Below are 22,625 nucleotides of genomic sequence, written 5' to 3' on the forward strand. Positions count from 1 at the left end.
AATGCACTGTTTTTCTCTGTCTGGGAACATGGCAGAATATAGTGGAAAATTTCGCTTTAAATATTTTATATCGCAGAGATACTCAAAAGATCAGGTTTAGGAGCATGGTGTTCATTAGAAGGCGTTTCGCTCTGGGCAAATGTCAGTTTGAACAGCAGGCAGCACAGTTTCTGTCCTCAGCTGTTCAGCCTGTGCAGCCTGTAGCTCCTGCGGAGTGAAAGACACTTTGATGAGGGCGGTATTTTGATGCCGTAGTGTTGGCACAGAGACTGCATGGTGTTGGCATGTTGATGGCACAGCACTGGCACAGCAATGACATGATGTTGGCCATACCATTCTTTTCCCACTGTGCTAGCCACTAACACAGGCTGAAAGCCAGGAGGTCATTTATGTAGTTGATGGTGGGTGAGAAGGACAGACAGCCAGACAAAGACAAAAGAGAAGCATAGACTAACAAGAGTTATATTTTTAAGGTATATATTATAGGGGTACACATTTACCATGTTGTCACAAACAATAGTGAGGAACTTGGCTAAAATGAATAGGCTAATGTTAGATATTGGTCTTTACTTACATTACATCTCCACATGTACATGTTTTAAATAACTGTTTGGTTACATGCTGTAGAGGCTTATGTTCTTTCTTACTCATTTTACAAACCAGATATAGAGCATTCACTAGAGAGTGATATTGCCACTGGCAATTTTTGGTACTAAATGTGACTTCTTTACTCATCAGTAACTGTTTCAAATATTTGAAACTTGTTCTCAATCCAGTGATTATACAGTGTCTTTCTCAAAAAGTGTTCAAAGTTTGTCGTGTTGTTGAAAAACCAACAAAAGGATGCAGATAACCTTATTGCAGCATTCATTATTCTGAAGATTATGGCCAGAAAAGTGTACAAAGCATATCAGACACTCTGTGTCCAGTGGGCAGAGCATCTTAGGCTGAGACCATTATTAACTTACTTTATTTCAACATGGTCTCACACTTCCAGTTTTGTAAAGTTTTTCACAGTTTATTTATATATTTATTTATAAAAAAGTACTGGGCAGACTTGCTAATCCTGTTTTCTCGTGACATTTCATGAAATCGCATATAATCGACCTGCACTGCTTTCATATGTTGGAATTACATTTTTCATTTGATCTATTAGAATTTATTTATTTACTTACTTATTTACTTGCTTACTTATATAATAATAACCAAAATACATGATTATTTATAAGCTGATTAGCTTTCTTAGTGACATTTTAAAGATGTTTTAAAATGCCATATATACAAATGAACCAGCCTTGATTCAGAGATTTAAACATTGGAAGGAATCTGTTATTCATTATACATATTAAAATGAAGTACAAGTGCTATACATATTTGTCTGTTAATTTAGGGTGGTTGTTTAAATTTTCGTTCTTCATATGATCTATCGGTTTTTGTTTGTTTGTTTGTTTGTTTGTTTAATGTGCTGGTTAGTAAGCAAATATAATTAACATTAAAATTAATATAAATTAATATTATGTATGTTAAACATTACTGGAGAGAAAGGGGAGTGAGAAAGATAAAAATTCAGTTCATTTCTACAGCCAGATAATTACAAAGTTGTAGTTCATCAAATCTTGACAGTTCATTGGCCAGATTGGAACTGAAGCTGATGAGTTCTAACGGCTTATCGGCTGAGCTGGCATTCTGAAAAACTGCCATTCTCAAAGTCCCACTTTGGTAAGATCCAAAAGGATTACAGGCAGCAACATCTAACATGAAGACACTTTGAACTTGTTTGTCATCCCTGCATGGCCTACATTTCTGTCAGAGTGTAATTTAGTCAATAAAACATGCAAGAGATCCTGTCAAAAGCAGACTTTCAGCATTTCTGCTTTATTCTTTTGCCTAACATATTTCAAATGGTCTGACTCATACTTTTTACTTTTTTTTTTTCTTAACTCTTTGAATGTGCTCTGAAATGTGCAAATCGGAGTAGCAGGTAGTGATCGGTGATTGGTAAGTGGTCCATGCATTCAGTTTTGCATAAGGGCAATGAACTGGGGTCATCAGAACTGTTGCAAATGATTATCAATGACATACAGCCCTGCTCCTGTAGCCTATTCTGCCTTTACTTTTTCTGTCATCCTGACATTTCTATGAATTATTTCACACTCTTTGAAGATTTTTTTAATTGGCTGCCCTTAAGGGCATTCCCTTGAAATGCTTAATTGTTCGGTGTAATTGTCTGGCTCTTTGTCTTCGTGTTCACTGAAGTGAACCAGATGAGGTAGGGAAAATAGCATGAAGAGGTAACTAAGCAAGGCAGATCACAATAAAGGGATCCTGTCATAATACATGCACTTTGACATTCATCAGTTCAGTCTGCGTAGGCACAGAATGATATCTAATCAGGAGACGCCGAGTAGGAACTATTGAGTGTGACTGATTTGGAACAGAGCCCTTTGGCAGTTGAAGTGCGTCCTGGTCCATCGTTGGCACAGTGACATCCTGCCAGCAGGTCCGGTTTCAGGTGCCAGGCAGCCATGTCTCACCTCAGTTTTTTTGACATAGCACAGATCTGGACTAATCCAGCCTAATAATTGATCGCCTCAGAACACAGCTTCTGACTTTTCACAGACCAGACAATGTGGTGCATCTCCTGTCATATTCTCAGTCTCTCATCCATCCTTTACTTCTTATTTTCATTCTCTTCTGTCAGTCCATTCTGATGTGTTCCTGTCTGTTACACTCTTTTAGACCGAAACTTGTACTCTTGGCTTGTCATTTACCTGTTTCTGTGCCTCTCTTTCTTTTATCTGGGAGACAGATGTCTGTCTAGCACTAATAAAATAGTCTCACCTGCAGCAGATTGAATATCAGGTTGTCTGTTACATTATTCTAGTGATAGTCAGTAATGTTATGTGTTAGAGCGATTTTGCTTCAACAGCATACACTTGCTTGCAGCTCACCATCAAGCAACGCAAAATAGGAAACATGAGTCATGTGACAAGAATATTATGTATAATGTATGAATTTATATCCACAAATTAACTCATTTGGAATATACAAGCTCTGAAATGTGGTACCAATGAGGTCATGAATTCCCCCGGGGGGGGGGGGGGGGGGGGGGGTCTGGTCTGGCCCACATGGTGAACACCTGGACCCTCAATCAAATCCCTTTCCTCATGTCCCTCAGCTACCAATCTGGAAAATCTGGATATCAAGTTATCCATTTGGTTGGTCATTAATAATTAATATACCATATCATATTTCTTTAAATGTGTAGTTACAGTTGAGGTCATACATTTACATACACCTTGCAGAATCTGCAAAATGTTAATAATTGAAAAAAATAAGAGGGATCATAATTGCATTTTGTTTTTTATTTAGTTCTGCCCTGAATAAGCTATTTCACAAAACAGATCTTTACATTTATTGTGCACAAGACACAATAATACCAATAATTATTTTGCTTAAAGATCTTATTTTTTATTATTATTAGACCTTATTATTATTTTTTTTAGTTCTGCCCTTCAGAAGCTACATAAAATATTAACATGTTTCCCAGAAGACAAAATAATAACAATTTACATGACTCATCCTGTTCAAAAGTTTATTTAATGTCTCATGTTGCCTTCTTAAGAATCAATGAATGTTTGCACTTTTTGTAATAGTTGTGTACGAGTCCCTCAGTTGTCCTCAGTGTGAAAAGTTGGATCTCAACATCATATAAACACTGTTGGAAAGGGGTCGAATATGCAGAAAATACTGGAAAAGCAATGAATGTGCAGGGCCTGGAGGATTTTTCTGAAGAACAGTGGGCAGTTTAACTTCTCAGGACAAACAAGGGACTCATGAACAACTATCACAAATCATCTGTTATATGAAATAGCTTATTCAGGGCAGTACTAAATAAAAAACAATTTTATTTTATTTTTTTTTAATTATTAACATTTTGCAGATTCTGCAATGCATATGTAAACTTATGATCTCAACTGTATGTATAATTTGTTTGGATTTATTTTTAGTATTTCTTAGTGGAGCCAATACAGGTGGCACATATATTTTTAAAAGATTCAAGATTTTATTTGTCACATACAGAATTATATACAGTATATAACTTGCAGTGAAATGAAAACCTGGCCTACTCCTCTTTAGACTGTGCATTAAATGCTAAATTAAAGATAAAACAATCAGAAATGAATAAGAAATAATAAATAAGTTAAGAAATATGAAATGTGAAACCCTTTTTTTTTCAGAAAGATTGCCAGAAAGGTTCACAGCACATCTGTTTGAGACTAAAGATGTTCAGCACTTTGGGACTGTGATCCTGTGGGATACAACAAAAAAAAATCCCACTTGCTTGCTAATTACTTTCATACAGATGTTAGTGAGCAGTCAGATGTGAAGCTCATGTGACAACATAGACCATATTTATTCATAACTACCTGGCCAGGGTTGCAGTGGATTAAATTAGGCTACTAGTTTGTTTATGTTTTGGGAATTAGAACCAACTAAATTCATTAGAAAATGTCATGGACACAATAATTACGTATAAAAATAATAACTGTACAATCAGGATCAAAAAACAGTCCAGCGCACATCTCTAGTTGAGACTGATTATGAAATCGAGTGATGTAGCTGAGGTTGATAAACTGTCAGAGCCAGAGTATACACACATGCTGAGAGTGCTGGCATATATATCTTTCTACTATTTCTAAAAACAAACAAAATTTTAGGCCAGATCCATTTGGGGTTTAAATCCAAATACTGCTACAGATATGAATATGTGAAGCAGTAAACAGTAACATTGTATTACCCTCCTATTGTTTATCTAGTAATTACTGGCATTGATTCGGTTCTGGGTTTGATTATGTGTATGTAAAACTCTTCATAATGACAGTGTGAATAATTGCATATATTCTAGTGGTGTCAAATGTATTTAGTTCCAAATCTGATTAAAATAGCTTTTGTAATCAAATACCCAATAATGACTTTTGCTGAAGACTTAGTCAGTGATGGGGGAAAAAAAGCCCTAGTAGTCTGTCGAGGTGTTTTCCCTGTGTTTGTTGTGACAGCATTTTTTTTGAACCATTACAGTGGTGCATGTAGAGTGTTGATCAGATCACTCAGAACATCCTGACCACAGCTGCTTCTGTTCGCTGTTTCCCAGCATCCCTGGCTCAGCGGTGTGTGCTTTCGACATGCAGCAGCTGGCACGTGTGTTCGAAGGGAGGTTCAAGGAACAGAAGACTCCGGAATCAATTTGGACTCCAGTTCCAGAGGAGCTTGTGCCCAAGCCCAGGTATCCTTTCTCTTAACACATAGTGTCTTCTCTTTTAACACAAAGCCCACAGCACAAGAGATTGACGAGTGCTCAAGGCCAAGAGATCAATAAATTTTTAAAGCACTTATAACAGTCGAATTTTGTGAAATAGGTTGGGAATCACCTGACAGACCGTGCTGTTATACAAAAATAGTCCACACTGGGGACGAGGTGCACGAGGTGCAAGCCAGTGGTCTCGAGTGTGTTATTCTGCTTATACCGCAACGATTTACCAGAGATTATTTGCCAATGATATTTAATTTATTAATGAAAGACATGTCATGCATTTTAGAGTTAGATTTAATGTTGTGGAATGTCCGAGCATCAAGGTCCTCTTCTCACATATGTTACCGCTAACAGTCATTCCCTCATCAGCCTCTCTCTCATGCGCTCTCTCTCTCTCTGTCACACACACACACACACACACACACACACACACACACACACACACACACACACACACACACACACACACACACACACAGCCTGTCATTTTGCCTAGAAAAAAGGAAAGCATAACCAAGACTGATAGCACTTACAACCAAGACTCCTTCCATAAATAAGCACCTCCTAACAAAAAACTCCACCAGATCAACGATTATACTAATTCATTTGTTAAACATAATCATTTTAGTCTTAGATTACGTGGAGCATTTGGCGTACAAATCCCTGTTGTTACTACTGGAACAATAACGTATTAGAACACGAGCATTAATATAAACGAACCATTCATGTTACAGCTACAGTAGGAACTACCTGTGCTGTTATACAAAAATAATGCACACTTTCTGACCAATCAGATTTAACTACTCAAACATGATGTAATATAATATATAATACCATCCAGCAATGAAACAGTATGAAAAAGGAATTGAGTTGTAGCTTTACAGTCTGATATTACTATTTCCTCAATGTTAAATTAGGAAGGTGCTAGAACATTTATTAAAACTGGCTTGTAAAGAGGATCACTCTTACCCTTCAGTACTTTATCAGAAAGATGTAGAAATACAGTTTCTCTGAAGTTCACTTGGTATTTTGGCCAAAAATCTACAGGCGCACTAGAAATTTGTAGTCTATGATGCTTAGGCTTGCCAATGGCAGAAAATCGTAGAAAAACTAACAACAAAAATGCTCCTCGTTTTTAGTTCAGTCTATATTTTATCCCAGGCTATTCATTAACTCTGATTTCACCAGTTTCCAAAATTCAATTGAACTTTACTAAATTTAGTACAAAAACAAGTTCTAGATAAACACAAAGTTTTGTACATTGAGAGTTTTTTTTTTTTTTTTTTACCCATGTGCCATAATTGGTTGCTAGCAGGCAAAGCTAACTTATCAATTATAAACAGCAAACACACACACACACACACACACACACACACACACACACACACACACACACACACACAAAAAAAAAAAAGTAAAAGAAGGTTATACCAGTGTACTGAATAACTACTGGTAAAAATTTGTGCTTCCTCAGTTTTTGGTGTTATGGCAGACTGTGTAACTGTTTCTTCCCCCAACTCATCAGACTCCTCAATACCAAGAGATTGGACTGGCATCAACCCAGACACACACACACTCATATTCAACTGAACACCATTCCACTACAGTTCCTCTGCAATTTTTGCACAATTCTGTCTTAAATTGCTGCTAAAACACTGTAAACAAAATGCTGTATTGACCACCTGCAGTTTTGCAGCTAATTAGTATGTTATTTTTACATCTACAACATTTATTGTTATATTGTAATATATCTTTGCACCTTATTCCACACAAGAACTGTGTCCTGGTCTGTGCTGTACTGTCCTTTACTGTTTTTGTTGTGCTATCTTGTGCTGTTGCACACGTTTGCACACGTGCACTTTAGGTAGTCCTGTGTATGTCTTTGTAGTCTTATTTAATTTTATGTCTTCTCATGTAACTCTGTTTTTTTAAGTAGCACCCTGGTCCTGCAGGAACATTGTATCATTTCACTGTGTACTGTACCAGCTGTATATGGTTGAAATGGCAGTAAAGTCATTGAACTTGAACTTGTATGGACATGTGAAAAATGTATGGACATCCTCTTTAGAGATCAGTGAATCTAGTGAAGTTGTGCTGCTGGTCGATGAAGCAAATTTCCATGTCAAAGTTCATCAAAGTTAAAATCGAAGCAAAGTTTTGATTCCAAAATGTATTTTTACTGAAAGAAACCATTGACCATAGGAAATTCCTTTGAAACTCCTCTGTTTGAGGGCTATTGGATCAGACACAGTGTCAAGCAATTTTTGTGTGCTTGGTGTTACACTCAGTATAATTATAAGGGCACATTTTGCACTCCAGACAAAGATGGCCAACAGTTTTTCCTTCTTGACACACAGTCCACGTCGGTGATACAGAAAGTAGAGAGCACTCAGGGTCTAGGTGATCAAAGTATTTTCTAAATGCTCACAACACATGAAATTTTGGCAAAACGGTCAGTGACTGGAGCAGGTCATGCACTAAATATGTTGGTGAATCAGGCTATTAGTCCAATTTCTCTCTTACCATTTGGGTTTGTGCTTTATTTCCTGATGACCAGACACAATGATACAATAATATCCCACCAGTTATTATTTTTTTCTGAATAAATTTTGAGTGTTATGGTATTCTTTCACCCTTGACAAAGTCTATAACAGGAATATTCAGTTACAATTTATGAAGTACAAGTTAATTCTTTGCTTACAGTGGTCTGGATATTTAAACTAACATGAGGAACCTTTTGGTCCAATTTTCATAAATACAAGTGATTAGATAAGCTTAAACTGAGAATGTACTACAGAAGCTGAGATGGTTCATATTTAGAAAACTGGAAGTACATCCATTTTTAATATGTTGATGTTTGCTCTGGTAGAGTATTTTTTCAGGTGCTCTGTTTGGTGTGCTGAAATATTTTGGGGTCCATTTCCTTGAGCAAATAGTTGACTATGCCTGATGTAGAAACTCAATTCTGATTCTTATTCAAACACAAAGGATAGTTAATGCATATGAATATCTGAAGGAAGTATGTAGATTAAATGCAGTGTTCTGTTATTGTCCTATATCAAGTAGGTCTTTCTACACAATGATCATTCTTAATGTGTAAATATTCTGCCTTGTGTGTTTGTGTAGGCCTGGGGGTTGTGCTGGTCAGGGGTCCAGGTTCAGCTCCTCTACCTCATTCCCTGACGAGGTATTAAATTTCATAAAGACCCATCCACTCATGGATGAAGCCGTCCCTCTGCTAGGACACAGACCCTGGATAGTTAAAACTATGGTCAGGTAAGTGACTGCATTGCCACTGCTAGAAAATTACAGCCAGGTGTTCAGAATTTTTGCTCATATTCATAGTCATGTCTTTTGGAAAATGCTAATATGAGGCTAAGATTTAGAGTCAAGGTCAGGTGGGTGAATGAATTGCCATCACCGGAAGAAAAATAAAAGCTTACTCACCAACAGTTTCATTTTGCTTCTATGTTTGTAAAGCTCAAAAAATGCTAATATGAAGGTCGCATATAAAACGAGGCACAGTATGGTTAGAAATTCAAAACTGTGGGCAGCTGGCCTAGTCTAACTCATGCAAGCATGATGAAACCCTTCATGCATATAGCCTGACTAACAATGTAAGAGTGTAGATGAAATTGTAAATCAGAGCTGGAAAATGCTGCCAAGAGCAATTTGACAGCTATTTGCCTCTGGCCTCTGAGTACCATGGAAAGTAGAAGAAAAAGTCTCTTTTTTTTCCTTCTAAAAAAGTGAAAAGTACTCAATTTAGCCAAGTCAACTGAATTTTGATTGAAATGCTCTCAGGGATGGAAATGTTATAATGCTTCCCATGAATAACAATGTTGCCCTTATCAGGCATTATAACACATGATTTAGATGCTTATAAATAGTGAATGTGACCTTAAAATTATAGCAAAACCCCACTCATTTATAGTGCACCACAATTACCATGAATTTTGGGTTTAACAGCATTGATGGCTAGTCCACTAGTTCAAACGATAAAATTTATACCGATCAGCCATAACATTAAAACCACTGACTGGAGAAGAGAATATATATATATATATATATATATATATATATATATATATATATATATATATATATATATATATATCGTAGGGTTGGTGGTTCGATTCCCGGCCCACATGACTCCACATGCTGAAGTGTCCTTGGGCAAGACACCGAACCCCAAGTTGCTCCTCCCGATGGCAAGTTAGCGCTTTGCATGGCAGCTCGGCCTCAATTGGTGTGAATGGGTGAATGAGACACAGTGTAAAGCATTTTGGATAAAAGCGCTATATAGTGCACCATTATATATATATATATATATATGAATGTGATTATCTCATTACAATGGCAGCTGTCAAGATATGGGATATTAGGAAGCACATGAACAGTCAGGGCTCTAAGCTGATTTGTCATGCTGTAACGAGTCCATACCTTGATTCAATTCAGTTCAATTCAATTTTATTTGTATAGCGCTTTTTACAATAGACATTGTGTCAAAGCAGCTTTACAGAAATATCAACATGGTATACAGATATTAAAGGTGCAAATTTATCCCAACTGAGCAAGCCACTGAGTGGCGACGGTGGCAAGGAAAAACTCCCTAAGATGTTTTAAGAGGAAGAAACCTTGAGAGGAACCCGACTCAGAAGGGAACCCATCCTCATCTGGGTAACAACAGATAGTGTGAAAAAGTTCATTATGGATTTATATGAAGTCTGTATGGCGTTAGGAGCAGCCGTAGTCCCAACAGTCTGGAATTAAAGAAGATTTGAGCTCCATCCAGAGGCAAAAAGGATCTGGATCTCTAGTATCTCCATAAATTCGTGTGGGGCTCGGCGAAAGGAGAGAGGGAGAAAAAAGATTATTATGACTGCGAAGTAGTAGAACAGAATCTAGTCAGGGTAGGCTTGAGTAAACAAATACGTTTTAAGCTTAGACTTAAACACTGAGACTGTGTCTGAGTCCCGAACACTAATAGGAGTCCCGAACACTTGATGGGTCAGAGCTGTTTCGGTGGCACAAGGGGAACCTACACAATATTAGGCAGGTGGTTTTAATGTTATAGCTGATTGGTTTACATTGATTACGGGGACATGGTTTAAGGTAATAAATAAAAACAAAGCAAAAATGCTAACTTTGTTTTACAGCAAGTAATTGGAATGCTCCTGGGGTTGGAATACAAGTGATAGTCAAACAGATAACATTGTTGGAAATGTAAGAGTAAGAAATGTTAAAGGAACGTGATCCAAGATGCATGGGGTGATGTGATGCGACGTGTAGCTACCACCCAAAAGTTTGTGTGTTTTATTTAAAATGTGTTATTTCTTGAACACCATGGCAGTGTGTCAACAAATACGTTTTTTAACTTATCCAAGTTAGTTCCTGTTATCACTTATATCATAGCAGCTATAAAGAGTAAATCTCTCACCAGCCTATCTTTTTTTCCTCCCTCTTGAAGTTAATAAGAAAAAAATGCAGGTTGTTATGTTACAGAGAAACCGGAAATCCTCTGTTATGAAGACTTTCCTATAGCGGAAAACTTAAAGACATTTACAAAGCGTTGACACTGGAGACTCCTTCTAAAAATATTAAATAAACATCTCAGAAGAGATGTCAGAAAATATTACAGAATAGTTCACCATAGCAAAGATTATGCATTTTTCTTTGTTAAATAACAGCACATTTTTAAAATGTGTTTATTATTAGGCTTTAGAGTGTCCACCATACAAGTCCATGTAAATGAGTTAATGATACAGTGCTGGGAAAAAGTATTTCCCGATTTCTTCTGTTTTTATGTATATCTCATACTAAATAGTTGTAGATCTTCAAACAAAATACAAGATCAAACAAAGACAACCTGAGTACACAATAGTTATTATTTATTTTTTGTTAAAAACTCATTTCCCCTCAGAATCTGGTTGTGCTACCTTCAGCAGCAATAACTGCATAACTGCAACCAAACGCTTCCGATAACTAGAGCTCAGTCTTTCACGTACTTCTAGGACTAGGACTTACTCCTATGCTTTGGATCATTGTCTTGCTGCATAATCCAGTTGCACTTGAGTTTCAAATTATGGACTGAATATCGGACATTCTCCTTTAGGATTTTCTGGTAGAAAGCAGAATTCATGTTTCCCTCAATTAGTGCAAGTTGCCCAGACCCTGAAGCAGCAAAGCATCCCCACACCATCACACTTCCACCACCATGTTTGACCGTAGGTATGATGTTCTTTTTGTGGAATTATGTGTTTGGTTTACACCAGATGTAAAGGGACCCCTGTCTTCCAAACAGTTCCACTTTCAACTCATCAGTCCACAGAAAATTCTCCCAAAAGGTTTGAGGATCATCAAGGTGTGTTTTGGCAAAATTCAGACAAAACTTAATGTTCTTCTGGGTTAGCAGTGGTTTTTGTTGATGCAAGAGTAGGTCCTTTGATTTTGTCACTGGCTTTTTTGTGACTTGCTGGATGAGTCGTTGCTGTGCTCTTGGAGGAATTATGGAAAGTTGGACACTTCTGGGAAGTTTCACTACTGTGCCGAGTTTTTCCATTTGGAGATAATGGCTCTCACTGTAGTTTTTTGGAGTCCCAGAGCCTTTGAAATAACTTTGTAACCTTCTCAGACTGATGTATTTCAATCATCTTCTTCCTCATCATTTCTTTAATTTCTTTGAACTTTCCAAGTTCTATTTAAGTGTTGATTTGTTTGAACAGGGTTTGCAGTAATCAGGCCTAATTGCATCTAATCCAGCTGAACCCCATTATGAATGCAGTTTCATAGATTTGGGGAATTAGTAACTATAGGGTTCAAATACATTTTCACACAGGCCTTGTTGTACTGGATAACTTTTTTGCTTCAATAAATAACATAATTTAAAAACTGTATTTTGCGTTTACTCAGGTTGCCTTTGTTTTATCTTAGATTTTGTTTTCATATCTGAAACAAGTTGGTATGAGAGAGACACAAAAACAGAAGACATCAGGATACTTTTTCAGGGTACTGAAACTTTTAAAGAAACAAACAATAATATACAGTGAGAGAAGAAAAACACTTTGAAGCTGAAAACAATGAACTCGGTGGCAAAAATTTAACATGATCTTCAAATAAACAGCATTCTTTGTTAACAGTTTTCTAAGCTTCGTTTTCGCTAATCATGATTTATGAATGCGTTTCCAGAGTTTTCATTTACGCTTTCAAAGTTTTCGCTTACTCTCTGCAAGTTTATGTTCTGCAAGTTTACGTTTGCCATTCTGGCACGAACCTCTCATGGGGGCAGGGCTTAACAGCGATTTACTCTCATTGGCTAGAGAGATTTATATAGATAGCTCAAGTGTCCAGCTGAGGAGGAGAATGATGATGATGACGGCGACAACACTCCATGCCGCTCATCTCAAAACAATTGTAGTATGAGACTACCGAAACCTCAAATACTAATTACAAACTAATATACTGACTAAGTAAGTAAGTGATTGCCACTATAAAATACAAACACTATAACTATACAGAGAACTCTCCAACATTCACACCCCTGAAGTCTCTACTTCCAGGTCAGGAAGCTATCGATCCAAATACTTTTGCCACAATTTTAATCCCATACTTTTTCCCAGTCAGACTGGAGAAGAAAACAGACCTATGATGTAAAAATAATATATAAGCCTGTACATTGACAATGTTGCATGTTGTATCAGAGTGAGCTTGAGTCTCGGTTATCACAAATTCCATGGAATAAACCCGAAATTTAATATTCAATTATTCAATTATACAAATTTGTTTTCTGTGGGAATATAGCTAAGGGATACTTTAGAAGTCACTTGTTATTAAATGTGTTCATGAATATCATGTGACACATTTTCCTTACCATGTAAAAAGGCTATTGTTGATACTCGTTCCATCTGGCTGCCTTAATGAAATATTCATATTCATATTGTTTAGAATCATTACCAGAAATTGTACCCTTGGTGTTATTTTATTGTATGTTGTTTTACCATTTCTCTCCCTTGCTTGCACACATTTCTGTAAACATTGTCTCAGTGTTGCAAATGATCTCAAAATGATACACACATTTTGCAAATCCACATAAATTATGAGCAAAGTGAAACATTGGCTCCATAACCATAAACACTCTCCTCAAAATGAAATATTCACATAATAATAATGCACGCTTAGCATATCAATTTCAACAAACCTTGTTTTTCACACTGCACAGATTAATTGAGAACACAGTTGTCACAGTGTGTATGCTGGCAACCGTGTTATATGCATTAGCTACTGAACACTATAGAAGTGCAATGTATTGTTTATTAATATATTTCTTTACTTTGTACTTTGTACAGATGGGGAAAATGGAGAAATGTATGTGGCTATAAAACATAAACCAATCTTTCATATGAATGAATGAATGAATGAATGCACATGTAAAAAAAATAAACATAATGAATTTTGTGTCAGTAGCAGACAAAGTTAAATTGGTCCACTTTATAGAAAGGAGCAGTGTAAGAACTTTTCTCATTTGTATTCATTGAGGAAATTTTATCTACATCACACGTAATGTTCTCTAACAGTGTTTGAAAAATCTTCTATATATCTCGTACTTAAACTGTGGTTTAAGTGACATGTTCAACAAGAGTAACTGGGATTTCATTAGAGACTGTTGGTCTCCTTGATAGAGAGTGCTTCTCCATTCCACCTTCTCTATCTGAGAGATTCTATATGGTCTCAGATACCTTGCCATGTATTCTCCAACTTCATCAGGCATTATAGGAGAAGGCTCAGAGCTGGTATCTTGGCAAAGTGAAGTAGCGCAAAGTATTGACTAAAACTGTGCAAATAAGTGCTGCACACCTATATTTTAAAAAAGATATATATTTTTTGGCTAAACCTCTGTTTTGTTTGCAATTGTTTGATATCCAGTATTTTTATTAATTATTTTTAACAAAAGATCAAACCCCAAATTAAAAAAAATTGCTCAAAGTTAATTTGCTAGAAATTAACACAAATTGTTCTCTGAAATACATTTGTTAGGGTGACCATACGTCCTCTTTTTCAGATGTTAAAAAAGCGTCCGGTCGTGATTTCTAAATTTGAGAGAATGTCCGGGCTTAGACTTTAGCTGCATTATGATGTGCTCATGGTCTAATACTGCATCATGTGTGCATATATTTACATTGCTTTAACCCCTCTCTGTAATTCCTGCCTTCTCACACACCAATTGGTCGATTCTAAAAGGCTTGCAGCAACTATTGGCCAAATTCCTGCCTCTCAAACATTAGCCTACTCTCAGCAAACCCACAAAGGTGAAGTGCTGTTGTGTATGGCGTCAAATAGTTGCTTGACAATAGAAGCAAATGATGGTTCTCCTGAGTTGAAACAATGTCCCTGGCCATATAAGGTAATTTTTAATTTCATGTTATCACATTGCTTCATATTACATGGCCATTAAAATGTGTAAATGATGGCAGAAGGTTCTCTCGTGACATCTAATATTTTATTTTATTCAATGGACATTCAGAAGAATGTAGGAATTTAATAGTGTGACTTTTTCAGTGTATTGCGAACTGTGATCATAGTAACGCTATGTTGAGTTGAAGTTGTTCTGTATTGAGAAATGGGCTAAAATTCCTCCAAGCTGATGTGCAGGACTGATCAACAGTTACTGGAAACATTTAGTTGCAGTTATTGCTGCACAAGGGGGTCACACCAGATATTAAAAGCAAAGGTTCACATACTTTTGGCACTCAGGGATATATAATACAGGATCATTTTTCTCAACAAATAAATGATCAAGTATAATATTTTGTCTCAGTTGTTTAATTGGGTTCTCTTTTATCTACTTTTAGGACTTGTGTGATAATCTGATGATGTTTTAGGTCATATTTATGCAGAAATATAGACAGTTCTAAAGGGTTCCCACACTTTCAAGCACCACTGTAAGTAACTCACTTGTTTATGTACAAATTGGCTGTTTAATGCTAGGATTCACACTAGCTTCATTCATAGATTACCAAAGCAAGCTAATTGTTCTAGCTACATTCACTCACAAGAGGCACTAATGTTTACTGTGAGGTTGCATGTGACAGATTAAGATGAAACCATGTAAGTGATAGTTTTTTCTTCCTTTTTCTGCACCTCAAGCAGTAAATGGGATCTAAGTGCATATAGGAAGTACAGTTGTGAGTGGGAGACCAAAATAAAAAGTTGGAATACATGTACCATAGGATTGGAAAAATGTATGGGAAGTAATTTAGGAAGAACTTAAGTCATAGATTTTCCCCCAAAGTTGAGTTATTTCATAACTCCATTAAGGAGTTTGTAATAAAAGTTAACTTCAGTGAAGATTTATTCTAATGGCTTATTGAAAAGACAGGTGAGCTTTGGTTATTGAGAAATATGAACCAAAGTACAACAACAGCATGTAAGCCATTGTGAGAACTTGTAAGGACAATGTGGTAATTTGTCTAGATTTATTGATCAAATGAGTCAAGTAATAAAGCTCGACAATTAGGGACTAGGCTATTGATCAGCATGCCATGAGCTCAAATCCCAGCACTGCCAAACTGCCACTGTTGGGAACCCTGTGCTCTGACCCCAGTCTTTTCAGATATGCACAGAAAGGAATTTCACTGTAGTGTACTGTGCTGTGCTTGTATATGTGACAGTAAGGGCTACTGTACCTGGCAATGTCAGTGAGAAGATATAACTTTCACATACATCACAGTTGGCTTATTTGCTTAAACAATTTACTTAAATTACAGGCTAGTGTTTTTTTATTTGTTTATGTTTATGTGTTTTTACTCTCTTTGTGTTTTTCAGTCTTTTATATAGCAGTATATATAGTAACTACATTTACTTGTCAATCCACCTGACAGTCACAGCGGGGGAAATAAGTATTGGATGCGTCAACATTTTTTTCAGTAAATATATTTCCAGTGAGGTTATTCACATGAAATTTTCACCAGACATAAGTATTAACTCAAGAAATCTGGAAACATAAAGAATCCACAACATTAAAGTCCATAAATAAAGTTATATGTAAAGTGGAATGATACAGGAAATAAGTCTTGAACACGCTAAGAAAAAGCAGTTCTCCCAAGACAAGGAACCAGCTGAAATCCGTAAGTAATTATACCTCCTATATGTGCAAATTAATAGCAGCTGGGTTAGTAAATTGATGGTCTGTAAAAAGGCTTTTCGTTATCAAGGTGCCACACAAGAAACATCTCATGATGGGTAAAAGCAAAAAGCTCTCCCAAGACCTTCGGAACCTTATTATTACGAAACATATTGATGGAATCGGATACAGACGTATTTCAAAACTTCTCAATCTTCCAGTAAGCACCATTGGGGCCATTATCCACAAGTGGAAGCAACAACACTCCGTTATAAACTGGCCACCCACAGGAGCTCCTCGCAAGGTTTCTGACCAGGGAGTTATGAGAATAGTCCAAAGAGTATCCCAAGAGCCAAGTGGAATGCTGGGAGAGTGTAGTCTGGTCAGATGAGAGCAAAATTGAACTTTTTGGCTGTCATACTACACACCATATTTGGAGAAGAAATGGCACTGCACATCACCCTAAAAACACTATGCCAACAGTGAAGTTTGGAGGTGAAGCATCATGGTGTGGGGCTGTTTTTCATCACCTGGTACTGGCAGACTTCATTTAATTGAAGGAACGATAAATGGAGCCCTTTACCGGGAGATTCTTGAGAAGAATCTGCTGCCATCCACCCGGATGATGAAGATGAGACGTGGGTGGACCTTCCACCATGACAACGATCCAAAGCATACAGCAAAGAAAACTCTCAATTGGTTTCAGAGAAAAAAAATGAAGGTGTTAGAATGGCCCAGTCAATCACCTGAATTGAATTCATTTGAACAAGATTTAAAGACAATATGTTTAGAAGAATGGGCCAAAATCACGCCTGAATACTGCAGCCGATTAATTTCATCATACAGGAAGCGTATTGAAGCAGCCATTACAAACAAAGGCTTCTCTACTAAGTATTAAATAAATTTCAGTTAGTGTGTTCAATACTTTTTTCCTGTGACATTCCACTTTATTACACACAACTTTATTTATGGACTTTAATGCTGTGAATTCTTTATATATGCGGATTTCTTGAGTTAAAACTGATGTCTGGTGAATATTTCATGTGAATAGCTTCATTGGAAATATATTTACTGAAAAAAATGTTGACGCGTTCAATACTTATTTCCCCCACTGCATGTGTTATATGTATATTTCTCTCTCGAAAAGCTGCTGCTTTGGATCTGTAGAGTTTTCTTGCCTGGCTGTCCCTGTCATCAGCTCTGTCGTGTTAGGTGCTTTTAGCACGTAATGTTGTGTCATAACCATTGTGCTTATTGAAGCCTTTAATTGACACTCTGTGCTGAAATAAATAACATTTATGTAACAGTTTGTTTGACTATGTTGTATGCCATTCAATCAATTATTACGTAATTCTTATTTATGCTTTATTTACCCTGCTCTCCTTCCCAGGTACCAACTGAACACCATGGTGGTGGATACAGAGGCAGGACCACACAGAAACCGCACTGTAGTGTTCCTCGGGTCCACCAGGGGCACCGTTCTGAAATTCCTCATCACACCGGGTAGAGACAACCCTTACTCTAGCACCAACATCTTTCTGGAGGAGTTAGAGGGCTATAATCCTGAGAGGTAACAGAAAATTTCATTGTGATAGTTTGCTGACATTTATTTGATGTTAGGCAGAAATTTTTCACAGTCTGTGATTGTAAGTGTTAATATGTAAGGGTTTATCCCTGTTTTGGATCAGTGTTTTTAAGTTTCAGTAAGTATTTGGTTCATGTAGGGCCTTATGGCTACATATTGGGTTGGTGATTATGAGTGTTAATAGGTGTTTGCTTCATGAAGGGGTTTATGAATATATTCAATCAGTGGTTATTAGGGATATAACAGAACACCATACAGCACATTATTCAAAATGAACGTGTTCATAGATACAGATACAGATATGAATAGGAGGTGTACTATTTTTTTTTTTATCATCAGTCAGTGGTTTTCTTCAGAATCTTGGCATAAATACTTCCTTACAGAGCTCCTATCCATATTTCTATACAAACTGGCCTGAAACTCACAAAAGAAATATGCTTTTATTTATAGAGCCACTTTAGAGCCACTATATACTGTAGCCCACACAGACCACACACTGTGCAGAGGATAGCATATATCTGGTTTTCAAAATTCACCGTTGTTATTAAATGAAGATATTCTTGAGAAATCACAAGAGTATTATACTGAAATGAAGTGTAGCAGCAGGACTGTGTCCCAGATTTGTAGTAGATTCTGATTATGTGTCCAGTGAACTTTTATGATCTGGAATATATCAAACCCAAAAACTAAACTATAACTTCTGTGATTTTGGAAAGACATTGTTTTAAAAGATAGTTAGATCGGTTACTCAGTCACTTTAGATAGAAAGCTTGTCAGAAAGGTGTACGGGGCCAATTAGATACTAATTATGAGACAGAAGTAGGGGAGATTGCAAAATTGTTATTTTTTGTTATATTTTGTTGACAGCTCAGTTGTCCCCATTATTTCTTGGGGTATAGTTGTGTAGGATTCACATTTAAATAATAATAAAAAAAAAAAAAATCACTTTTTTTGTACGGCACATCCACTTCCCGGTGAAATCTAAATTCAGATACATATATTTGGAGTACGAAACAGATGGCAGTCACAGATAAAATTACATACTTGGTGTTTATGCATGCTATGTTTTGTTTTGTCTAGGATGTTCTGAATGTTTTGGGAAGTGTTTATAGTTGTTGATTATTTGAAATATTTAGTAATGGGCTGTTACAATGAGTTTTCCTGTAGACCCACAGTTTAAATCTGTGGAACGAGGCCTGAATAGGCTCTTCAAATGTAATTGAAATGTCAAAAGTCTATTGCTGTGTGTTGATGTTTCGCAGTGACTGAATATGTCTGTCTCTTTAAGCATGAGATTCTCATTGTATCTTATTTATTGTTATTAGTGTTTGTTATCAGACATTATGTCTATCATTTGTAGGTTAACTACTGCTTTTGTAACTCATATTTGAAGCACTCTTGTGTTCTAGCACATCATGTTTAATTGTTGCTCTGTTCTTCCTATTACTATGTAGCTCAATTCACTACATTTAGGATCTGTAGTAGGGCATTTAGATATTTCATCATTTATTTTATTTGTTTTATACTTTTAGACTTTTTATAATTTTCCTCCAACAACTGCCGTATAACACACTGATATTAAGCAATAGACTCACTGTGGAGTGAAAAGGACTACTTCAAAAGCCCTCCATAGTCAATTTAGTCATAAAAGAACAGCAGACCAAATAAAAACATGTCACCCAAAACAACAAAGAGGTAACACAATCAAATAGATTTCACAGGTGTGTGTGTGTGTGTGTGTGTGTGTGTGTGTGTGTGTGTGTATGTGTGTGTATGTGTGTGTGTGTGTACCACGCACGTGTGTTTGGTAGACGAAAACAAAAAACATAGCTGCTATTTGAAGTTGAAAGGCTGTACCTGTTTCTTCATATCCCCCTAAGAGAAACAAATATGCTCGCAAACACGCCAGTGCTTACACTCCTGCAACAACTGGTGTAAATGTTAACTGATTCCCACAGGCTGTAAAATGTAAATATTAACGTAACACAAATAGTACAGCTTAAATAGGACAATTAAAATAGTTAAGTAAAAATTTATGACCATGCAGAAATAACTCTTTGTGTGTGAGTGTTAATAGGTGTGTGGTTTGTTTTGTCTATTCATGAATGTTAATAGGTGTTTTGGCTAGGTTTCATAAAGAGCTTTATGAATACTTTATAGGTGTTTGGTTTGTGTAGGGGTTTATGCATGTTTAGATTATGCATTTATGACTAATAGGCGCTTGGTTTGGTAGCTGGTTTAGAAATATTTTCTGTAGGTTTTCAGGAGTGTAAATAAATGCAGGATTCTTAAACTTTTTGCAGCCTTTTAATTGTAAAATAAATTCCAGGCCACCTCAGTATAGATTTATATTATGAACATAATCCAGTTTGTAAAATATTAGACTCATTGTATACTATAAAGGTGCACAATGATAGTCGCTCCAGGATCGTGATTTTGCGATCGCAGAAGTTAACGCAAAACCAATCAAACTCTGCAATATTCAGAGGGGCTTGAAATTTTTCATAATTATCACAGATTTTCTGCAGTTTTGATGTGATGTCATCATAACTCGCATTCAGCCAGAAGATCTCATTTACCCACAAACATCACTGTGAAAGACCATGCAAAACAATTTCGTGCAATTGCAATTTGGCCAATTCAAGTGGTTTTCCACAAAAAAGAGCAGGTTGCATCAAAATTTTGAAAAAAGCTGCCGCAAAATCAAGCATTTTTGGCCGCAACAATCACAAAAAACTAATTGAAATCAGAGTTGATTCTATTACTACTTATTGAAGCCTTCGAGCTTTTTATTCAGTACACATTAGGTCCAAGTCTAATAAATAAAACAGGTCAATGACTACATTTACATGCACGTCAATATTCTGATATTAATCAGAATTTGGCAATATTCTCATTAGTACTGTGTTATGTAAACGCCACAATCCGATTGCCCGATTCAGATTAAGACACTTTTCTGATCCCCCAAATTCTGATTCCCACCCGTGGAATATTCTTGTTTGAATTGGAAATTTGTTGCATGTAAACACCTTATTCAGAAAATCCACTGAAATAAGATATATGCGCATGCTCAGTCCTCAAGGAATTGTGGGTGTTAACAGATGCTTAGCTGTAGGCTAGGTATTTAGGAATTGCAACTAAGACATACTTACAACAACCAGGTATGCAGGAATATTCCGATCCCTGTATGCATATAAATATCGCATTCGGAATGTGGCTGCAGCCCGAATATAGACCTTAAATGGTATTTGATGTGCATGTAAATGTAGCCAGTAATAAATATTTTGCAGTGGATACCGTTGCCACTGTACAACTCCAGGGTCCTCGGTTTGACCTGGAGCTTACTGTTTGTGTGGAGTGTCTCCCTGTGTCTGCATGGGCTTCCTGTTGGTTCACAGGTTTCCTTCCACTGTCCAAAAACATGCTGGTAGGCAGAATGGCTATGATAAATTTCTCATAGGTGTTAATGAGTGTGTGTACATGGAGCATGGTGATGGACTGGCATCCCATCAGGGATGAATTCTCCCACCTTGTGCCCAGTGTTCTTGGAATAATTAATCCACCGCAACCCTGTACAGGATAAAGCGCTTACTGCAGATGATTGAATAAATGTTTAGGAATAGATTTTTATCAGCGTTAGTATACTGTCGGCTTTATTAAGTTGTGCCGTTTTAGTGTTAATAACAGCGTGTGTGATTGTGTTTCATGTTATGTGGTTTTGTTTTTACATAAATCTTTTTCAATTTGGTGTGTAGGTGTGGTGATGATTCTGTCCAGGCACGCCAGCCGTTGTCTCTCACCCTGGACAGACAAAGTCATACTCTTTTGTTAGCTTTCCACTCTTGTGTGGTGAGGCTGCCTGTAGCCCGCTGCCAACTGCATTCCCGCTGTATGAAGTGAGTATACACACATACACACTCTGCCTATCTCTCTCTCTCTCTCTCTCTCTCTCTCTCTCACACACACACACGCACACATACACACAACCTCACCCCCCATTTTATTTAATGTTCCAATTTTTCACTGTTCCACCAAAATAGCTTTTGCTTTATCAGCGTCTGAAATCCTACTGATCTGACCCCCATCACATTCACACACACATACACACACACACACTCATACACAAACTTTCTCTGGCATGTCCCTCTGGCATGTCCCTGCATGCCCCTGCAGTTTGGCGTAGGCCTGAACTAGTGTATTTGATCCACATTATTAATACATTCCATGCTGGTTAATCGCCTTTTAGCCGCTGTCTTACTGGTCTTTCTGCACAGCATGCTGGGAGATTACAAATTCAGTCATAATTCTTTATGTTTATACATAAAGTAGTATGCATGCACACATTTGCACAGACAAACACGTAATGTATTTAGCGCTATCTTTAGATGAGGCTTTATTTCACCTTGCGGTGAGGCAATACCTGCAGTATGGGTATGTGTGGGTGTGTGTGGATGGGCATGTTTTTAATATCTAACAGTTTTGACCTTTTGGGGACATTTGGCTGGTCCCGACAAAGAAAACTGCTGCAGTTTTGTAAATAAGTTTATATATATATATATATATATATATATATATATATATATATATATATATATATAAAAGTGACA

General features: G+C 36.8%; 1 protein-coding gene across 1 annotated transcript in view; it reads left to right on the forward strand.

Moving 5' to 3' along the window:
• The window catches only part of sema6ba (sema domain, transmembrane domain (TM), and cytoplasmic domain, (semaphorin) 6Ba), a 165,286-nt gene that overhangs the window by 125,985 nt on the left and 16,676 nt on the right, over positions 1-22,625 (forward strand). The window contains exons 11-14 of the mRNA XM_047162430.2: positions 5,156-5,287; positions 8,441-8,590; positions 17,824-18,003; positions 21,774-21,914. Coding sequence (XP_047018386.1) covers positions 5,156-5,287; positions 8,441-8,590; positions 17,824-18,003; positions 21,774-21,914 — 603 coding nt within the window. The remainder of the gene's footprint in view (positions 1-5,155; positions 5,288-8,440; positions 8,591-17,823; positions 18,004-21,773; positions 21,915-22,625) is intronic.

The sequence above is a fragment of the Ictalurus punctatus genome, chromosome 20 (assembly GCF_001660625.3).
Source record: "Ictalurus punctatus breed USDA103 chromosome 20, Coco_2.0, whole genome shotgun sequence".
In the NCBI taxonomy this organism is placed as follows: domain Eukaryota; kingdom Metazoa; phylum Chordata; class Actinopteri; order Siluriformes; family Ictaluridae; genus Ictalurus; species Ictalurus punctatus.